The sequence below is a fragment of the Aulonocara sp. 'chitande type north' Nkhata Bay genome, linkage group LG10 (genome assembly GCF_057382095.1).
Source record: "Aulonocara sp. 'chitande type north' Nkhata Bay isolate Kocher_YH1m ecotype deep benthic linkage group LG10, A_spYH_male_GT1.1, whole genome shotgun sequence".
In the NCBI taxonomy this organism is placed as follows: Eukaryota; Metazoa; Chordata; class Actinopteri; order Cichliformes; family Cichlidae; genus Aulonocara; species Aulonocara sp. 'chitande type north' Nkhata Bay.
Window position 1 is genome coordinate 19,204,638 of NC_141353.1, and position 18,770 is coordinate 19,223,407.

The following is an 18,770-nucleotide window of genomic DNA, read 5'->3' on the forward strand; positions in this document are numbered from 1 at the left end:
AGCAAAATTTCAAAAACAGCGGACTCAAAGACAGAAAGATGTTTCCAAAGTCAGGAGACTCTTGGAGACTGTTCATCTGTCATTCATGGAAAGACAGAGGTTGTGTGAGTTCATAAGAGCGAGTACATATTTGCAGTTTCAGAGCAAAGCTGTCTTAACCTTTGTTTTTAAAACATAGTTCTCATCCCAATCCCTAACCCCCTAACCCCTAACCTTAACCCCCTCTCTTACTTTACTATATTTACTGTAAAAGAATAAAACACGCACTCTTGGCGTATCCGTTTTCAAACAACAGCAATGAAAGAAATGGCTCTTGGTCCAATAAATCAGCCTTGTCTGAGTTGTCTCGACCTGCATGTGTAAAGTGTGAAGCATACCTGTCGAAAAGTCAAGACTGTACACGAGGATGTCCGGAAAGCCTGTATTCATGATTAATTTATTCTTTGGAGCTGTATCAGATCTGGCTTCAATGTGGGAGACAGAGACAGCTGAAGGGAAAAAGTTGAGCTGATAACGATGAACATGACAGCAGGGAGGATGATGGGAGAAGAGGAGCGCAAAAGGGAGTTCACGGGACGTTGATGGAAACGATGAATCAATGTGATAAAAGTTAAAGGGGAGAACAGTGGGGTCCCAGGGGAGGTGTGATAAAAATACAGTCAGGTTTCCTTCAAGGGTGTCAAGTAAAATACCAGACTGTGCAGATTCACCACAGTAGGTCTTCATGCATGATTTACACCTCTATTTTATAGCATTTTATATCAATTTTATTTACATTTTGTTGCCAGAAGTGTCATGAAGAGAGATCAGAGGTATGCTTAGAGCCCGTGTTTAGGTGTTATTGTCAAACTAGTGTTTGGATCTGTATCTTAAAATCTGCTTTTCTTTATGCATCTTTATTGGCATCTTTTTTGATTGCAGTGCAAATTCTGTGGGTGTTAGCCTCAGAAAAAAATGAATCCTCTAATATTTTACATACAATGAACAAATCATCACTGGTTTGCATACTTTAAACACAATTCACAGTTTGGAGACAGGCGGGCACTGCAGCTTGTACAGCAACGTAAAGTTTGAAGTACAGGGTGCCCTTGGTGCTCTGGGATGTGACGGTGGTCTGCAAATTCATGCAAAATTCATACGAACATGAGGGAGGAGAGTTAGTGGTGGAGGAAGGATTTCGACTGAATAGAAGGGTGTATGCGGGTGGGAGAAGGATATAATGGTATGGAATAGACAGTGAAGAACTAAAAAGGGAGTGGGTGTGTTAGAGAAGCTTGTTCATATAAAAGCTCCCTCTCTCATTTGTGTTCCCACATATCTCGTGTGTTTCTGTGGACTCCTGCTTGTGTGTGCGTGTGTGTGTGTATGTGTGCACTTGAAAGACAAGAGCAGTGTGTGTTTGAGCCCTTGCAGCACTGAGGACTGATAACTTCACAGGATGCATCGGCTTCTGGTGGTGACCTTAGTGTTGGTGGCCTTTTGCAGTCTGGAGACCACAGCTTTTTCAGCTTATGACAAGATAGTCACCCATAGCCGCATACGGGCCAGGGATCAAGGGTAGGTAGACTTAGTATTTTTCCTATCACCTTGTTTGCAGGTGCAAGAACATAAATTGTATGATCTGGCAATAAAACAGTAGCATTTGTAAAAGGTTAGACTACGTCAATTTTTAATATGGTTTTAAATCTTACTGAGCACTACAGTTTCATGAACAGATCAGTCATATTGATGAAAAATAGGAAATTCCGCTTGATCATCAACATATTTAACATGCAAAAATCAACAACTGAAGTCCAGAGAAATCCAAATATTGTAAGAAATAACCCTTTCTAAAAAAGTTTTAGTGTATTTCTTATTGAAATATTCCAAATATTATTAATTGTGTATTTATTAATTATGTAATTAATGTAATTTAAAATTCACATGTAAATTGAATAAGATGACTCTTCTTTAAAATCATATTTTGGATTAAGACTGATGCCAAAATGATCCAAATAATTCGTTCCGCTTCTTGGGTGGTTTTGACCTTACTGTAAGTACAGTACACTTGCGGCACACATTACTGTAGCAGATACTGTACATTAGTGCTTTGTCTGCTTGATTAATAAAGCACCATTATTACTTGCTGAAATAAATGTCTGCTAACTTGAAAAAAAACCCCACAAAGCAGACAAAAAATGCACATGCATCAAATTTTGGTTTTGCGTAATACACCGTATGGACAAAAGTACTGGACCACACCCCTTTATCTTTAAATTCACGTGTTTGGGGTATAAAATCTAGCAGCTACTCACACAGCCTGTCCTTACAAACATTTGTGAATGGGAAACGTTGTTGTTAAGAGCTCACTGAATCCAAGTATGGTACTGTGTTAAGACAACAGTATTGCAACAAGTCAGCTCATGAAGTTTCTTCCATCCTAGAAATACCACAATGAACTGTAAGTGGTATATTTGTAAAGTGGAAGCAATTAGGAACCACATCAACTCAGCCATGAAGTAGCAGAGTTGATGTGATTCCTGTCCTGCAGCTCTTAGTGTTTAAAAGCTACCAAAACTCTGATGACTGCACAGCTCTAAACCTCCTCTGACATTAACATCAGCACAGAAAGTGTGCTCAAGGAGCTTCATGCTTATCAGTTTCCATGAGTGAGCAGCTCCTGTACTCGTCATTTGCCGGTGACCCAGTACTTTTGTCCATATAATGTCTTATTAACATAAATATTGCATATTGACATGTGTAAATCGCTTTTTTCGGCCATGCATTCTTTTCCATTTCATACATACACACCTCCCCACATCTTCTCACGGTCTTTTTCGTCAACTTGTCTATCCTTGTCGCCTTCCTTCCCCCTGCTACGCTTGTACAGTTCCATATCCTGACCTTCCTGATCCTGTTCCTTACGTTCTTTTGTTACTCCCACCTCACCCTCTCCTCCCTCTCCTCTCTTACAGACCCAATGTGTGTGCTTTGCAGCAAGTCACAGGGACCAAGAAGAAGTACTTCAGCACATGCAGGAATTGGTACAAACGCAGCATCTGTGGCAAGAATACGTAAGTGTTTACTGAAAGACCGAATGGATCTAATTAGCGCATCTTTTTATCATTATTTGCACTGAATTAGACTGGTCTGATCAAAAGTGCAAACCACACCCAGCTTCATCACCCATCTATCAGCAGAAGCCCAATATGTTTGACCAAACCCTTTCTGCACCCTCAGACTTGTACCTCAGTTTATCTGAACCTATAGCATCTCGCTTTCTCCTCTTAACCTTCGCTTTAAAATGAAGTTGCATGGTTCAAACCAGTAATGTCTTTGTGCATTTATGAAAATAATAAGAAACCAAACTTTAAATGGTAAATGGCCTGTATTTATATAGCGCTTTACTAGTCCCTAAGGACCCCAAAGCGCTTTACATATCCAGTCATCCACCCATTCACACACTGGTGATGGCAAGCTACATTGTAGCCACAGCCACCCTGGGGCGCACTGACAGAGGCGAGGCTGCCGGACACTGGCGCCACCGGGCCCTCTGACCACTACCAGTAGGCAACGGGTGAAGTGTCTTGCCCAAGGACACAACGACCGAGACTGCCCAAGCCGGGGTACGAACCGGCAACCTTCCGATTACAAGGCAAACTCCCAACTCTTGAGCCACGATCGCCCCGTCTTTAGGGTGCTTGTGGTGGATTTATTTATTTAGGTTATTTCCTGCAAAATAATTTCATAAAATATTACATGAAACGCACCTAAAGGAGTGTAAGGCTTAGTTGGAGCTGTTCTGGTATACTTAAGTGCAGAAGCAGCAGAAAATAACATACACACTTAGTCTCTGTCGTTAGCCCACATGCACACACAAGAACACACATGTAGACATACACCCGTCTGTTTTCAGTCATGCAGTCAACTGGAGCACCTGTTGCAGTATCGATAAGGCTGAAAATGGGGTGTGAGCTCAGGGGTGAGTCATTTTCTCCCAAAACAGTACAGCAGTAGACATGAAAACAACCAGGAATTACTGGTCAAAACATGTGACAGTAGATTACGAGAAGCTAGTAGGGGTTTCTAAGATAAGAAACACAATTGCTTGGCCTCATCATTACATCACTACCAAGTCCCATTAGGCTATTTACAAATTATTTTTGTCAGATCTTTATGTAATGTGAATATGGCATATTTAAAATGTTTAAATTAAACAATTTCTAAAATAGGATTTTGTTAGCCGAAAAAATAAATTTCAATGCATTTAACTTTTTTCTGGTTTATAACTTAATTTGTTAGTTCATGCAAAAGGTTTGTAGTGTTACAAACAGCAAAATCTACATCAAAGATAAGTACGTTTTTCCCACAGAAAGCACTTTGCTAAACAGCTGGAAGTGTTCAGTATATTCTCCTCTCATCTGTCTCACTTTGCAGTGCACCACTGGTGATAGATTGGATCACCCAGAGAGATACCCTGTTTTGCTTTGGTTAGTTGTTTTGTTCTTTTCCAGCGCTAGTGGGTCAGTCACACACACTTTCACGTTTAATCTTTTTCAAATGGTTTTGTTGCTGTTGAGCATCCTGAACATATTTCCAAAACTAAACTTTGATCTTACACCGCGGGTTAAAAGCATGTGTAGTTTCAGATCACTATACCAACCTAAAAGTATTAACTATTAACCTAACATAGTTTGGGAATTGCTCATGTTTCTCTTGATATAATGGTACCATAGGATCTTTTGAGGATTTCATTTGAATTGAGCTGTTGGATGAAAGAAACGGTTTTTCTGTTAAAGAAAACTATTTGCAGGAAGCACAGGATGTGTGATTAAAATTAAGTGGACTTTATAACAAACCACTGTAAAAGTCAGATTCTTAAAGATGTATTTAGATGAAGTCCACACCCATCTATAGAAAAAAAGCTCTTCTACACAATATTAAGACCAGACGGATGAGGATGGAACAGAGACTGTTCATTAGTGATTACAGAGGATTTAAAAAAACACTCCAATGTCTTTATCTGGTGCCAGAAAACCCCACCTAAAGCCTTTGTATGAGTACAGTGTGTGTGTGTGTGTGTGTGTGTGTGTGTGCGTGCGTGCGTGCGTGCGTGCGTGCGTGCGTGCGTGCGTGCGTGCGTGCGTGCGTGTATGCGTGCACCAAAGCCCCATATTTGCACATCTGCTCCTCTGGAAGCCACATTGAGTTGTTTCATGCTGTGATGCAACCAGGGGCTTGGCTACAGTGCACTGGCTAATTCTGTTTCAGGTCTCTGTTGAATCTATTATCCTGTCAGAGCGTAGCTGGGGAGCAATGACTTCATACCTTCCTGACGGCCAGTCGTGGAGGGGTATTTATGTATTTTATATTACCGAAATTAGTGTCAAGGCAAAGAGGGATTGCTCTATAAGCAACATGCCTCTTTGCACAAAATGACTAATTCAACACATTCAGCAGAATCAAACACACACAGAGACGTTTATCTATAAACACACAAATACTAATTAAATGGATTAACTTTGCCAAGCTTGAATCTTTGTAGAAAGTGTGTGTGTACATGCACATGTGTGATTGTGTGTGAACAAGGTTTTCAGTTGAGGGGACTTGAATCTACTTGCATACTGACTGTGGTTGTGTTCCTTGCTTGTTTGTTTGTAAGAATTACATTTTTATGTTACATTTTATGCAGTTAGAAGCTATGGTTGAGGTTGGTGTACTTGCAGTAAGCTATTTTTTAAAAAAGTATTGCTTTGGCGTAATTTATCAATACTGGCGATTCCTGAATAGAAAGCAAACTATTGATAGACTGGTTTACTGTAAATCATGAAAAACTAATGTGCACATGTGGAAATACAATTTTTCCATGAGAAAAAGGCAGGAAAACCTCAAGTTCTGCAAAATGTAATGAAAGTGTAATGAGCTCAAAGAAAAAGTCGAAACTAATTTCCGGAGCTGAAAACTCAGGAAGTGTTTCAAATTAAACCCCAGTACAGGTTATTCACTTCCTAGTTTGTCTTAGAAAATGTTCGTTAACTGGGGACTAATCCTAATCAAATGCTGTCAAACCATCTATGGTTTGTTTACTCTCAGTAAAACTTCTCACATTAGAGCTACAGTACTGTCCTGTGTCTCATTATATTAGCCTTCTCACACCTCATTCTTTCATTCATGCCAATGCAAAAGAGTGCCAGCTGAGCTCCTGTTATGAGCACAGCTTATCTGGTGCTTATCTTGCATTTTGTCATGGAACGGGGAAAGTAGGACCCAAACAAGGGACTCTTGGATGCAGACAGTGAGTGTATTTACAGTGCAGTATTTACAGTGCAGTAAATAATAACATGACAGTCAATCCCGTGCGCGTTCCCCAGTGTCCGTGCTCTGTGTCTCTGCTCCCTTTGTGCCTCCATACAACGTGCTCGCTGCCCTCTTGTCTTTGCAATCCTCTTGTAGAAATCACCCTAACCCTAACCCTAAACATACTTAAAAAGTGCTTATGAAAAATTGATCAGGCAGTTAGACATAAATATGCTGACCAATGAATGCATGCAGGCTTTTGCTGCTGGTTAGAAAGCCCACAATTATGATAGACTCACCCTTTCGACTGACTTACTGGGAAACTGACGGGAAGTCTTGCAACGATCCAGCATCCACGGGAAGCTCAGCCACTCTTCTAAGTAGCTCCCCCAGACGAGGCTGATCAGCAGCAGGTGTGTGCCATCATCCTCCTCGGGTGTGGCCAGCCTGGCGGGGACACACTCACCAGGCCTGACGGTGATCCGGATACACACACACACATATAAACGCCTATACACACAAACACACACAAAGAAGGAAAAGAGGGACACAAGCACCACACATAAACAGCCCAAGACAAACCCATAAAAAAAAAACAGTCCACAAACACTCATGAACCCTGGGTCACCAGATCCAGGTCCATGACACATTTCTTTGAGTTACGCTTTTACAAGTTTTGATAAGCCTTTATTTCCACCTAAAATCTAAATGAAGACACCCGTCTGTTTTTTTTAGAAGTGAAATTAAAGAATGAAAATCTGTGAAAATGTTTTCTGGAAAATTTACAGACTACAGGATTCGACTTGACAAGTGAGACGTCTGACAGCAGTGTACCACAAAGAAGAGAGGAAACTAAGTAACTTAGAGTTGTCCATAAAAATGTAACAGATAACAGTCTGTTTTTTGATAATAGTGCTTACACATGGTCCTGTAATTTTTTTCTTTCTTCTTTTTAAGACAGAAAAAAAGTTACTAGAGATCTTCCCAGTCACCAAATTTTTCTCGATTAACCTCCTCTTGGGACTTTTTGAGCTCTTTGTCACTTTTCTTGTGGAAACACAAACCATGTAAATGTTTTTTTCTCCTTTCCAGTCTGCTTAACTTGTTGGTTTTTTGACAGTTTTTTTTATGTTTAATTCATGTCAAACTTTTTCATAAGTTTACTATGTGGTTTTCAGGTCAGCCAGTGTCAAGAGTTACTTCCTCATTTGTTGTTTTCAATGCCCTCATTCCCAGGGCTCCTCATTATCTCACAGCTGCACAGGTTTTTTTTCAATGACTCATTTATTTTAGTTTGTTGAGATGGTATAGTTTTGTTTCGGTTCATCACCTTGTGTTAGAGTCATGTAGACTCTTGCTCTGTTTGAAATTTATATGATAAAGATGCACAACCCTGAACAATTAAATTTTTTATTTTTGACATTTTATATCTGGATTAAATTAATCTATGTTTTTAATGATTATCTACTTATTGAATAACTCACTGCTCTTTTAATGGTTTGGCAGGGTGGTTGTATATGAATGCTGTCCAGGTTATATGAAACTCGAGGGTACGAAAGGATGCACTGCAGGTAGGTGGATGGCTCAACAGATTCATTCAAAATCAACTAAAAATTACAATATATTCAATATGAATATTTCCTCTGGTTTCTCACAACTCTCAACCTTACCACCAGTGGCTCCCATTGACCATGTGTATGGTACACTGGGCTTTGTCAAGGCTACAACCACACAGCGATATGCTGAAGTCTCTAAACTGAGAAAAGAAATTGAGGGAAAAGGCGCCTTCACCTTGTTTGCACCTAGCAATGATGCCTGGGATGAGCTGGACCCTGTGAGTAAACCTGTGTTTAAAACCTTAGAGAGAAATGCATTTACAATAATGTCTGCTCAAACACAGTTATACTTTGATGAAACTAACACTGTGATTTTTAAAGGCTCAACGATCTGCACTAGAGAACAATGTGAACATTGAACTCTACAACGCTCTGCATTACCACATGGTAAACCACCGTGTCCTCACCAAAGACATGAAGAATGGCATGACTGTCAGTTCCATGTACAATGAAGAGGGACTGCACTTCAACCACTACCCAAATGGGGTCAGTTTATGAACGGTGTAGACAAGCGCAATGCTGCATGATTATTACAATTATATCTATAAGAGTCAATTAAGCCATTGATTGTTTGATCTTCATAAAATATTTACTTCCTAAGGTTGTTACAGTGAACTGTGTCAGGATTCTCAATGCTAACCAGCTGGCCACAAATGGTGTGGTGCATGTCATCGATCGGGTAATCAAGGCCGTGGGGAACACCATCAAGGGTCACTTGGAGCTCAATGAAGACCTTTCTTCTTTTAGTGTATGAAACTATTCTCAAAAAAGTTTACAGTTGTACAGTTCACCATTAACAAACAGTAACTTTTATCCAACTCATTATAGCATCTGATTCTTAGAAAAATGTTTACATCGTGTCTTGTTCCCCAGGCTATCGCATTAGCTTCCAATGTGATGGACAAGCTGGGTGAGCCTGGCCAATACACTTTGTTTGCTCCAACTAATGACGCCTTTGACAAAATGAACCCAGACTACTTGGAGAATATCATGGAAGACCCAGCTGTTGTTAAAGGTACAGTAAAAATGTGATGCCTTAATGAGAGCATAAAGTACAACCATAACATTTTCACATTGTTCCTGTGGCCTGGTAAATATGCTAAAAAAAAAGGGCCACTACTACTATGAGCTACTATGAGCTACTATGAGCGTGTGCGGCAGCTTCACACAGCTCATAGTAGGCCCGCAGACAAATTGATATGAAGTGGACTTTGAACTTTGAACTTGTTTTTGAATTGACAAATCCAAAAACCACACAAAAAACAGCTTATCTGCTTATTTGCTGAGTCATGAATACAGGCATGAAGTCAGTGACAGGTTTCTTCTTGGAATAAAATACAATACAAATTTTGCTTCTGTTTCTAATGCATTGCTTTTGCAGGCTAAATTTGTTGGCTTAGCTTGATAGTCGGGCTCAGCTGTGGCATAAATACATGCCTAAATGTGAATAATGAGCACAGAGAACATTGATGTTTGATTCATCTGCATACCTGTAATTCCTGAATAACACATCACAGCACAGGCTTCACATAATAATTAGATACTTTAGGTGTGTAATTTGAGTTGCAAACCTATGTTCAACTTGTGTTTATGTTTATTTAATTACTCAATTAAATGTAATTAATTTAGCCTCTTTCACACTTTGACCAACCTTGTCAGCCCTGGTGAACTACCACCTGTTAAAGAGTGTCCAGTGTGCAGAAGCAATCATGGTAGGATTCATGTATGAGACTGCAGAAGGCAGCAGCATAGAGATTGGCTGTGACGGTGACAGTCTGACTGTGAACGGCATCAAGATGGTCCTGAAGAAGGACATTGTAGCGACCAATGGCGTCATCCACCTGATAGACCAGATGCTGATCCCAGACTCAGGTACAAACACATTTTGAAGTTGTTTAAATCGTTTGGCGTCTTCCTTTTAATGGGTCACAGGCATATCTTTTTTGTATTGTTCATGTCAGCCAAGGAAGTGAAATCGTTACTGGAAACCTCCCAGAGCACTTTCAGCAGCAAGTTGTCTGAACTGGCCTTAGCTGAATCCCTGGGTCCAAAGACAGAGTACACCCTCCTAGCTCCTTTCAACAATGCCTTCACTAGTGAGTTGAAACATGTTCTTATCTATAGAAAAGTAGCACTTTTTTGTGGTTATAATATTTTGTCTTTTACAAACCAAAAATATTATAATGTATGCCACACTTTTAAATTGCAAGGCATTTTGCCTTATTTGATCAGGATCTAAAACTATCCATCTTATTTAAATCTCTGACATTTCTCTCTGTCAGGTGAAGTGATGTCAATGGACACAAACACGCTGAGACTCATTTTGGAAAACCACATCTTGAAGACAAAAATGAAACTGAGTGAGCTTTACAACGAACAGACGCTGGAAACAATCGCTGGAAAACTGCTACGAGTCTTCATTTACCGCACTGTGAGAATTCTGTGTGTGTGTGTGTATTGTTACATTAACCAAGTGAAATCTGAAAGAAAAAGAGAGAAACCACAGAAAGTAGTAACTTAGTCTGATTTATGTGAGCCTTACCAAGTGTGTGGTATATTGTTGCTGTCTTTAAAAATCTGTAAACATCTAATTACTCCAGCTTTTGGCAGATGAAGTGTGTTTCTGCTCCACTAGATAGCATATTAGAGTCAGCTGGGTTTAATTTTTCCACAGAAACATTGTCTTATTGTGATTGATGACAATCAAAAAAAAAGAAAGGCTTACAGCCCTCCTCCACACAAGCAAATAGTTACCAGATTTGTACAGTGAATTTTAAACCTGTGGCTTAACTTTATGAATGCTCCTTTTTTGACAGGCTGTGTGCATAGAAAACACATGTATGGTCCGTGGCAGTAAGGAGGGGAGCAATGGGATGCTCCATTCTGTGAGGTCTCTTATCAAACCACCTGAGAAAACTATCTATGAGCTCCTGATTGCTGACGGACGTTTCAAGTAAGAGCAAAGTATCATTCTAAAATACTTGTTGCTGAAAATGATTTCTCTTTGAGTCAAGTGAGATTTTTATCTCCAGTAGTGGGGATGGAAACAGTGATCGCACATTGCTTGTGTGCGTAATAAAACATCTTTTTCTGATGCTGTTGATGATTCACTTTCAGCAGAACATTTCTCACTGTGTAATTAAAGGCACCAGTAAAGGTTGGTGATGAAGAACTGAGGAAAACAAATCTGTGACTCAGTGGGACCACACGAGAATGCAAATCTCATTCAAACCCTCTGCCTGAACTTCCCTGCTAACACTATAATCCTCCCGGCTTAAAAGGGAAACCTTTTTTTATCTGTTCTGATATTCATTGTGTTATTGCAGTTAGAACCATTTTGCTTGTGGAAATACACAAATATAGAATATAAATTTCTTTCTGTCTGAACCACAACACTAAGGCTGTGGTGAAAATATACTTCCAGTGGACCATTAAAATCACCTGATTTCCACTAACCAATTATTGTAAACACTTAAACTGTACATTGCTCTTAAACGTTGTGCCTATTTTATTCCTGCATCCCTGATTTTCTTCTTTTCTTTCTGTTATTTGAATGACTGTAGGAAATTCCTGTCGTTAATGGAAACAGCAGGTCTGTATGATCTGTTAAAGCAGGAAGGCTCTTACACCGTCTTTGCACCAACGGACGATGCCTTTGTCGACCTCAGCAAGGAAGACATGGCTCTGCTCAAAAGTGAGTACCCCACTGCAGTGAGCACATATGCACTTATCTTTTGAAAAACCCAGCAATGCTGTCAATGTATCTTCATCTAATAGGGAACTATTTGATGCAGAAATGAGAAAAAACCATTGTTTAACATTGTGCAAAGTATGAATTATAATTCCTTCATATTGACACCGACAGGTGATCTAACTGTTCTGAGAAACATCCTGCTGTACCACTTCAGTAATGGGACCTTCATCAATGGAGGATTAGAGGGAGGAGTTACCAATCTGCTCAAAACCTTCCAGGGCAAGAACCTGCAAGTTAAATCTGTATGTCATCTTTTAGAGTTTTTTTTTTTTTTTTAATAAAAAAGCCAGCAACGAGTTTCTAAATCCTTCTGGGAATGTCATAGAGCGTTAGTTTCAGATGTATCAGCTAATGAAACTCATGAAATCACTCTTAGATTAATGTTTAAAATTCAGCCCACGGGCAGAAAAACTTTTCAAACTCAGCTCAAAGTGTGATTTGCCTCAGTTTTGCATGTTGGACAATTGTAGGATATTAGTAACGTTAATAAATGGAATTCCCAGCTCTCACACTGCATTCTTCTTAAATGACTTAAATATTCTTAAATTTGTGTGAAGGTAACGTTTAATTGTGTTTGGTTTTACCAGGTAGACAGCTCTATCCATGTCAACTCTGTGGATGTGCCACACAGTGACTTGATGGCAACAAACGGTGTGATCCATATTGTGAAGAATGTTCTTTATCCAGGGGGTAAGAACGTGTGCTGTGTGTTCACCTGTATGCCTGGTTGCATTCTGCTTGTTTGATATATATTAAATGTGACGTGTATTACTTACAGACCTTCCTGTGGGCCGTCAGGACCTCCTGATCCTCCTGAGGAAGCTGATTAAGTACATTCAGATAAAGGTAGTGAAGGGGAAACCCTGTCTGTGTATTTGTGTAGAGGTTTTACTGGTTGACTTTTGAAGCTTTCATTCTGTTATGCTTTTTGTTTTTTAGTTTGTCTCTGGATTTTCTTACACTGAGATCCCGCTCACCTTCATCAGTAAGTTCCCATAATATCACTATCACTGTATTATGTTTAGATATTTTTGCCTGAGCAGGAACCTAAAACTAATTTTATTACTTTCTCAGAAAGGACTATCACAACAACTACTCATTTTGTTGAAGGTAAGACCTAACTACACAAAGGACTTGAGTCTGCACTTATTTGATTTACAATCTGCAGTGATCATAAATAACAGACATTCCTTTAAAACAAATGCATATTCTTTGCTCAACAATACAAATATGCATAAAGTGAAATCTGTCTTGCAATGACATTAATAATTCATGTCTCATAGGAGGTTTCTCAGAGAAGTAAGTACGTACCAGTTAAAAGTCTGGACACTCTTACTTGTATATTAGACAGGGATTGTAGGTCTTAAGACATATTATTTGTTGTTATATTTGTATGTTTTTTAATCAAACAAATGAATATAAGAAGGAAAAATCAGTCTTTGCTTGGATCTTTTGTGGTAATACTTATGTAGAGGCCATTGTTTTGCTGGGTGGGTTCAGAAAACAAAGGGTTTTTCAGATCTCAAGGGGATTTTCATTTTTATCTTTTAAGAAACCATGTTCATAAGATTTAAGGGCTACAATAACTAAATCTAAAAATACAACTTTACAGTGATTATACAATTGATGTGCGATTACTCATCTGGGTAGAGAATCCTAACTATTCCTCATACTAAGCTACGTAAGCTAAATACTTTATCATTCTTGAAGTATTTATAAAATCACACACACACACACACATGAAGAGAGAGAGAGTATGCATAGTATGCAAACGGCTACCATACAGCCATCATAATTCATTATACAATGAGAACAGGACAAATCAACAATTGACAACGACTAATTAATATTAAAATCTGTAATATAATGTATTGTTTGGAGTTTAGTCTGTTACTGTTACTATTTTTACCATTTCTTCTTGGAGCAACTGTAACCCACATAATTTCCTTAGGGGTTAATAAAGTATTTTGATTCTGATTGTTTCAGGATGACCTGCCATTATCCAATGACACATCTGCTTACCTGCATCTTTTGCTCGTTTCTCCTCCTCTTCTTTTCTCTTTTTTCTAAACTGAGCACCTGATGGCTTTGAACTTTTCTTGTCCATCTTGGTTTTAATTTTGCACTGCAGTATGAACACCCATCCCTCAACCCGAGGATCACCACAACATAACCTAATAAACCTACACCTTAGTTCACTTTGTCTAGGGTGTATTTCTGCCATTTTGCACAACCCAGGATTCAAATCATGAATACATATGTGCTTGGACTGAAAACATTATGAATGAAATGTGGTCTATTTGGAAGCAGCAGGTCTCCCTCCCCTTTCGACGTGTTGTGTGTGAGACTTTAAATCATCAAACTATAAAATATAAATTTTAAATTGTTATTGATCCCTTTATCCCTAGTGTATAGTTTTTTTCTTACTCTTCTTATATTTATTGTTTGTTTACTTGCACTGCTGTAACTGGAGCCTCGTCGTCTCGTCTCTCTATATACTGTACTATCAGGCGCACTGAGGGCTCTCGCACTCACGTCTCGCATACAGAATTTCAAAAAACCATCGGCGCAAATAGTAAGTCTGTATCATAATGTCTGGTGTTTTCATGTTTGTTGGTTTGTTTTTATTTCGTTTTATTTTGCGAGCTGGTTATTAGATGCTGCTCCAGCCAGCCAGAGAATCCCCCCACCGCCCCGCCCTGTCCTCCTTGTGCCGCAAGCAGCAGGCGCACCTAGCAAACGGAGGGCGCCCTTACTCCCAGCAAATGGGCAATAGAAAACCGATCGGTGCCTATGCCATCCCCAGTATGCGCTGGCATGATGTCGGGGCAGCATGAGTACGAGCAATTTTTTTATTTATTTTTTTGCCGCCCCCCACAACGATGCCGCTCCGGGCAACCGCCCGTGTCGCCTGTATCAAAACCCTCTACTGGACATGATCTTGGCTCTGATTACTAAAAAGGGCACTTATCAAGCAACCTCAGGCCAAAGAGCAGCCTTCTGATAAAAATGGAAATCTTTCACCTTTCAGCTGGCTCTTGTACATATACTGTCACACACACACACACACACACACACACACACACACACACACACACACACACACACAAAAAGTGATATTTTTGGCAAACGTTTCTTGGGGAAGGTTCTGGGGTTAGATGGGGATATTTTGTCAGATGTCACATCTCATTTATTATAATTTAAGCCAGTAGTTTTTAAAGCTGAAAGACTCTAAACCAACTAAAGAAAAAAGTGAAAAATTCTCATACAGTCCTGATTATTTCTCAAAGTGTGTAAGTGCAGGACTGATTAAGGCCTCCTTTTTTCAGTGCTGCAATCACTTACCATGCTCATGCCATCTTCTTGGTTTGAATGCATGTTCTTATCTGCTTGGAAAACTACACATAATGTGCCTTCAGACTCCTCCATAATAAAGAATTTGAGGGAGTTACACCCTTATTCCCTACATTCTTGACCGATGCTGAAATTACCTTTCCCTCTCTACAGTTCCTGAGTCAACAGTGATCCGCAATGTTACCCGGGTTATTTCAGTGGAACCATCTATCACTACCGTAAAAAGAGTTATCGAAGGGGACCCTTCACTTCTCAAAGACATCAAAACGAACTTTTCAATTACTACCAAGATCATCAAAGGGGACCCTACACTTACCGAAGTCACCAGAGTCATAGAACGGGACTCTGCAGCTTCCAAAGTCACCAGGGTCATCAAAGGGAACCCTACACAGACCAAAGTCACCAGGGTCATTGAAGGAAACCCTACACAGACCAAAGTCACCAGGGTCATTGAAGGAAACCCTACACAGACCAAAGTCACCAGGGTCATTGAGGGACAGCCTTCTATTACTAAAGTTACAAGAGTTATTGATGGTAATTTTCATAAAAAATGCTTATATCATTCATTTTCCATCATAGATGATCAAATTTGAAGCTAACAAAGTTTTTGGAACAGATTTGATGATGTTGCCTTGAATCACAGGTGCTAGTGTTGGTGGAGATGGCAGCACAGGTGAGTTTCCTTTGCATGTTTACTGATTTGAAGACTGTAGTAGCATTAATCTTAGAGCGTTCATGCACCTTCTAACAGATCTGCATGATGATATTAGCCACTGTGTGTCACTCTCTTTTAATGCAGATTTAATTTCACCTTTAATCACATTTTTGTGTGGTGATCAGCTACTAAGTCAGATACTGTTTGCACCATTCTTTGTCTTGAGTTGATCCTTTTGTGAATGCCTCATCTTCAGTAACTACTCTCTCTTCCTCTATGGTGTATACTGCATTTCTTAAGAATAATGATGACCAGAAGAAGAGAGAAGGGATTGTAAAGCACATGCATTGACTTGGCTCTTTTGAGCACAGTTGTTCAGCCATGGTCTTCAACATTTTTTTTTTTTATTGTAAGGCCTGAAGTTTGGATTTTGACTGCCGGTAGAATGAAACCAGGGATGTGGATCGTTTACATCCAGTCCTTCTCTGGCTGGCTAAGTGGCAGTCAAAGCCGCCATTGCTGCTTGAACCTGTCATCTCAGTTTCTCAGATTTGTGAAAGCATCCACGACTGCTGTGTTCGACGGGGTGAACAATGGCAGACTCAAATCCTGACAGAGATCACAGGAACTGGGCTGCAAGGTTCTACAAGACACTTTCAAAGTGTCTTGTAGTGGTGGAAGGAAATGTGATCCTTCAACAGACTAATCAACATAATCAACAAACTAAACAGACAGGGAGGTGTTGTTTGATGACGGTTTAGATGGCTGGATCATAATTTGAGTTTGGAATTAGAGATAAAACATACAAGCAAAACACTAAAGGAGAGAGGAGTTAGCAATTAACTCAGCAGTAAGGCTCATGACTGAGGTACCCAAAAGACGGACAAGTGTTGACTGGAGCAAGATTTACACAAAAATGAATTAGTCCTCATTTCGGACTGGATACATCAAACTGCTCTTTATTGTTTTTGTGTTTGTTTGTGCTCGGAAAGCCCTGTTTAACAGCCTGGTTCATGGGATTGCACAGAATATGACGACAATCTTTGGCAAGCATGCAAGGAACATAGGTTCATTTTTGCAATCCATCTGCTGGATAGACATCCAATTCCATCCTAGTATAGATGTTGTTGTTTCTTAGGGGAGGTTGCACATCCTCTATGTTGTGGCATGTATGTGTGAGAATTGTGCAGTGTGCAAATTATATTATTATATTATCAGACCATTGGGCCATTGTCTTTTGGGTACAATAGCAGGTGATCTTTCAGCTGCTTTTCTGGTGTCTTGCAGCTTATTTCTTGGGCTAATGGTACTGTGCGTCTGTGTGCAATTTGTGTATGTTCATAAGCTTACCCATGTGTGCTTGACTCTGTGTTGGTGGTGGCAGAGGAGGTACAGTATTTTATGGGGTGTATGTGCCTGTCAGTCTGTCCATTTGTCAGTCAGTACTTGTACAGTTGCTAAGTCGTTAAATGACTTTCAACACCCTTCTCCGCTGCCGGTCTGAAGGTGGAGCCAGACACACCACGGCGAACGAGCCTCAGATCATTGAGGGTAATGTGTCCTCCCATAAACACTTTATACCAAATAGGTTTATTTCAAATGTTTAATTTCCTTAAAATGATCATGATTATAAATCTATATTCAGTGCAAGTGGATACCTCAAGGTAGGAAAGTAATCATGAAGCTTTTTTAAAAACTGATTTGACTCAGAACATGATTTCGGATTTTAGATGTAATGGTTTTGTTTCAAACGTTCAGGCCCAGACTTTTCCAGGATCACTACAATCCACGGAGACCCAAGTCTGATCGATGAGGAGTCTGAGAGAATTAGCAGAATCATTAAAGGTAAGTGCTTTGACTTTAATTTTGTGACATACTTGTCTGTATATCTCTAATATACAAACTAACCATATTATCTCTTAAATTCGCAGAAGGAGGTAGATTTGCTGCTGCCAGGAAAGCTCCAGGTAACAGTATAATTACTTGCTGATGCATTCACAGCCTTTATCTTCTTAATACATTTTGTTCGCTCTGCTTCGTCTTTTTCAGCTGGAATGAAGAGGCGGGCAAGGCTGGTCAGGCGTCACCATAAGCCAAGGGAGTGAATCTTGCAGAAAGATAAATGCTTAGGGCTCACCACAAGGATTGTATGCATCTCCAGCGCTCCTGGTCGAGCAGTGGTGGATTGAAAAACCGCAGATTGAGATTAAATTAATTTAGCCATTTCTTAATCCAAAGAACCATTAAGTTTGTTTGTTATTCCATCTGAGGCACAGTTCGTGTAATAGCCATACGATTAAACTCTTTATTTCCCTAATTTTGGTGTGTAAGGAATAGTGATTTTTAGTGTGGGGGCAAAATAGGGTGAAAGGTGAGGTATATTGTACGAGAATTGTTGTTTGTTTGTTTTTTCGATATCACTTTGCAAACAGATTAGTACAAAAGAGTTTTGTATTCTTTTGGTTTGTTGTTTTTTGTCATATGGTGCTCTGTTTTAAATAGTGTTTTGCTACCGGTAGATCTTCTACTGTACCTCTGTAAATTATGGCATGATCATTTTAAAATGCCACGATGGGGTTTTTTCTATCATGATGGCGATAGATCGACAGATGTTTCATACTTTTGATCGGGAACTTGACTCGTGTATGTCTATACACAATCAGACTTTACAATCCTATGTTTGTACCTTACAAACAAGTGACCAATAAATGTGTGAATACAATGCAGATTATGACTAAAGAAATTCCTTTCATCTACTTTTCCATTATCTAACATGGCTATTCTGTCTGTAGAGCTACATCGTGTATATGAATATACTGAAAGTAAAGTGCTGGTGAAAAAAAACCCAAAAAAGCATAAAGCAATCAAAAGGTTTTCAAGAGTATTGACACTAAATCAGATGAGCTATCACTTCCTCAGACAGATGTCTATAAACCTAAGTTTAATTTTCATAAGAGTCCATAGACCTGAAATCAAATGTAAAACTGAATAACGTTTTTACTATTTTTTAAATGGTTTAAATAAGAAATGTTCACAATTATATCTCATGTATATTATTACATTATCCAAAGTATTATCACTTACAGTATATTTTTAATATGTTAATATGAGTATA

The 18,770-nt window shown here is 39.3% G+C and overlaps 1 protein-coding gene across 2 annotated transcripts; it reads left to right on the forward strand.

Annotated features, from left to right (window-relative positions):
* Positions 1–1,259: 1,259 nt before the first annotated feature.
* On the forward strand, positions 1,260–18,381 carry postna (periostin, osteoblast specific factor a). Of its 2 annotated transcripts, XM_086308866.1 has the most exons (23): positions 1,260–1,557; positions 2,955–3,053; positions 7,783–7,847; positions 7,953–8,110; positions 8,214–8,378; positions 8,494–8,640; positions 8,766–8,907; positions 9,552–9,764; positions 9,854–9,988; positions 10,175–10,323; positions 10,709–10,845; positions 11,456–11,586; positions 11,758–11,888; positions 12,234–12,336; positions 12,425–12,492; positions 12,586–12,631; positions 12,721–12,756; positions 15,154–15,534; positions 15,644–15,673; positions 17,162–17,206; positions 17,414–17,500; positions 17,587–17,622; positions 17,705–18,381. In XM_086308866.1, the coding sequence occupies exons 1-23, from the start codon at positions 1,439–1,441 to the stop codon at positions 17,758–17,760; spliced, it is 2,679 nt and encodes an 892-aa protein (XP_086164992.1). In that variant the 5' UTR covers positions 1,260–1,438; the 3' UTR covers positions 17,761–18,381. The 2 variants fall into 2 exon arrangements, with proteins under 2 accessions (XP_086164992.1, XP_086164993.1); XM_086308867.1 differs by lacking the exon at positions 17,162–17,206.
* The last annotated feature ends 389 nt before the right edge of the window (positions 18,382–18,770 follow it).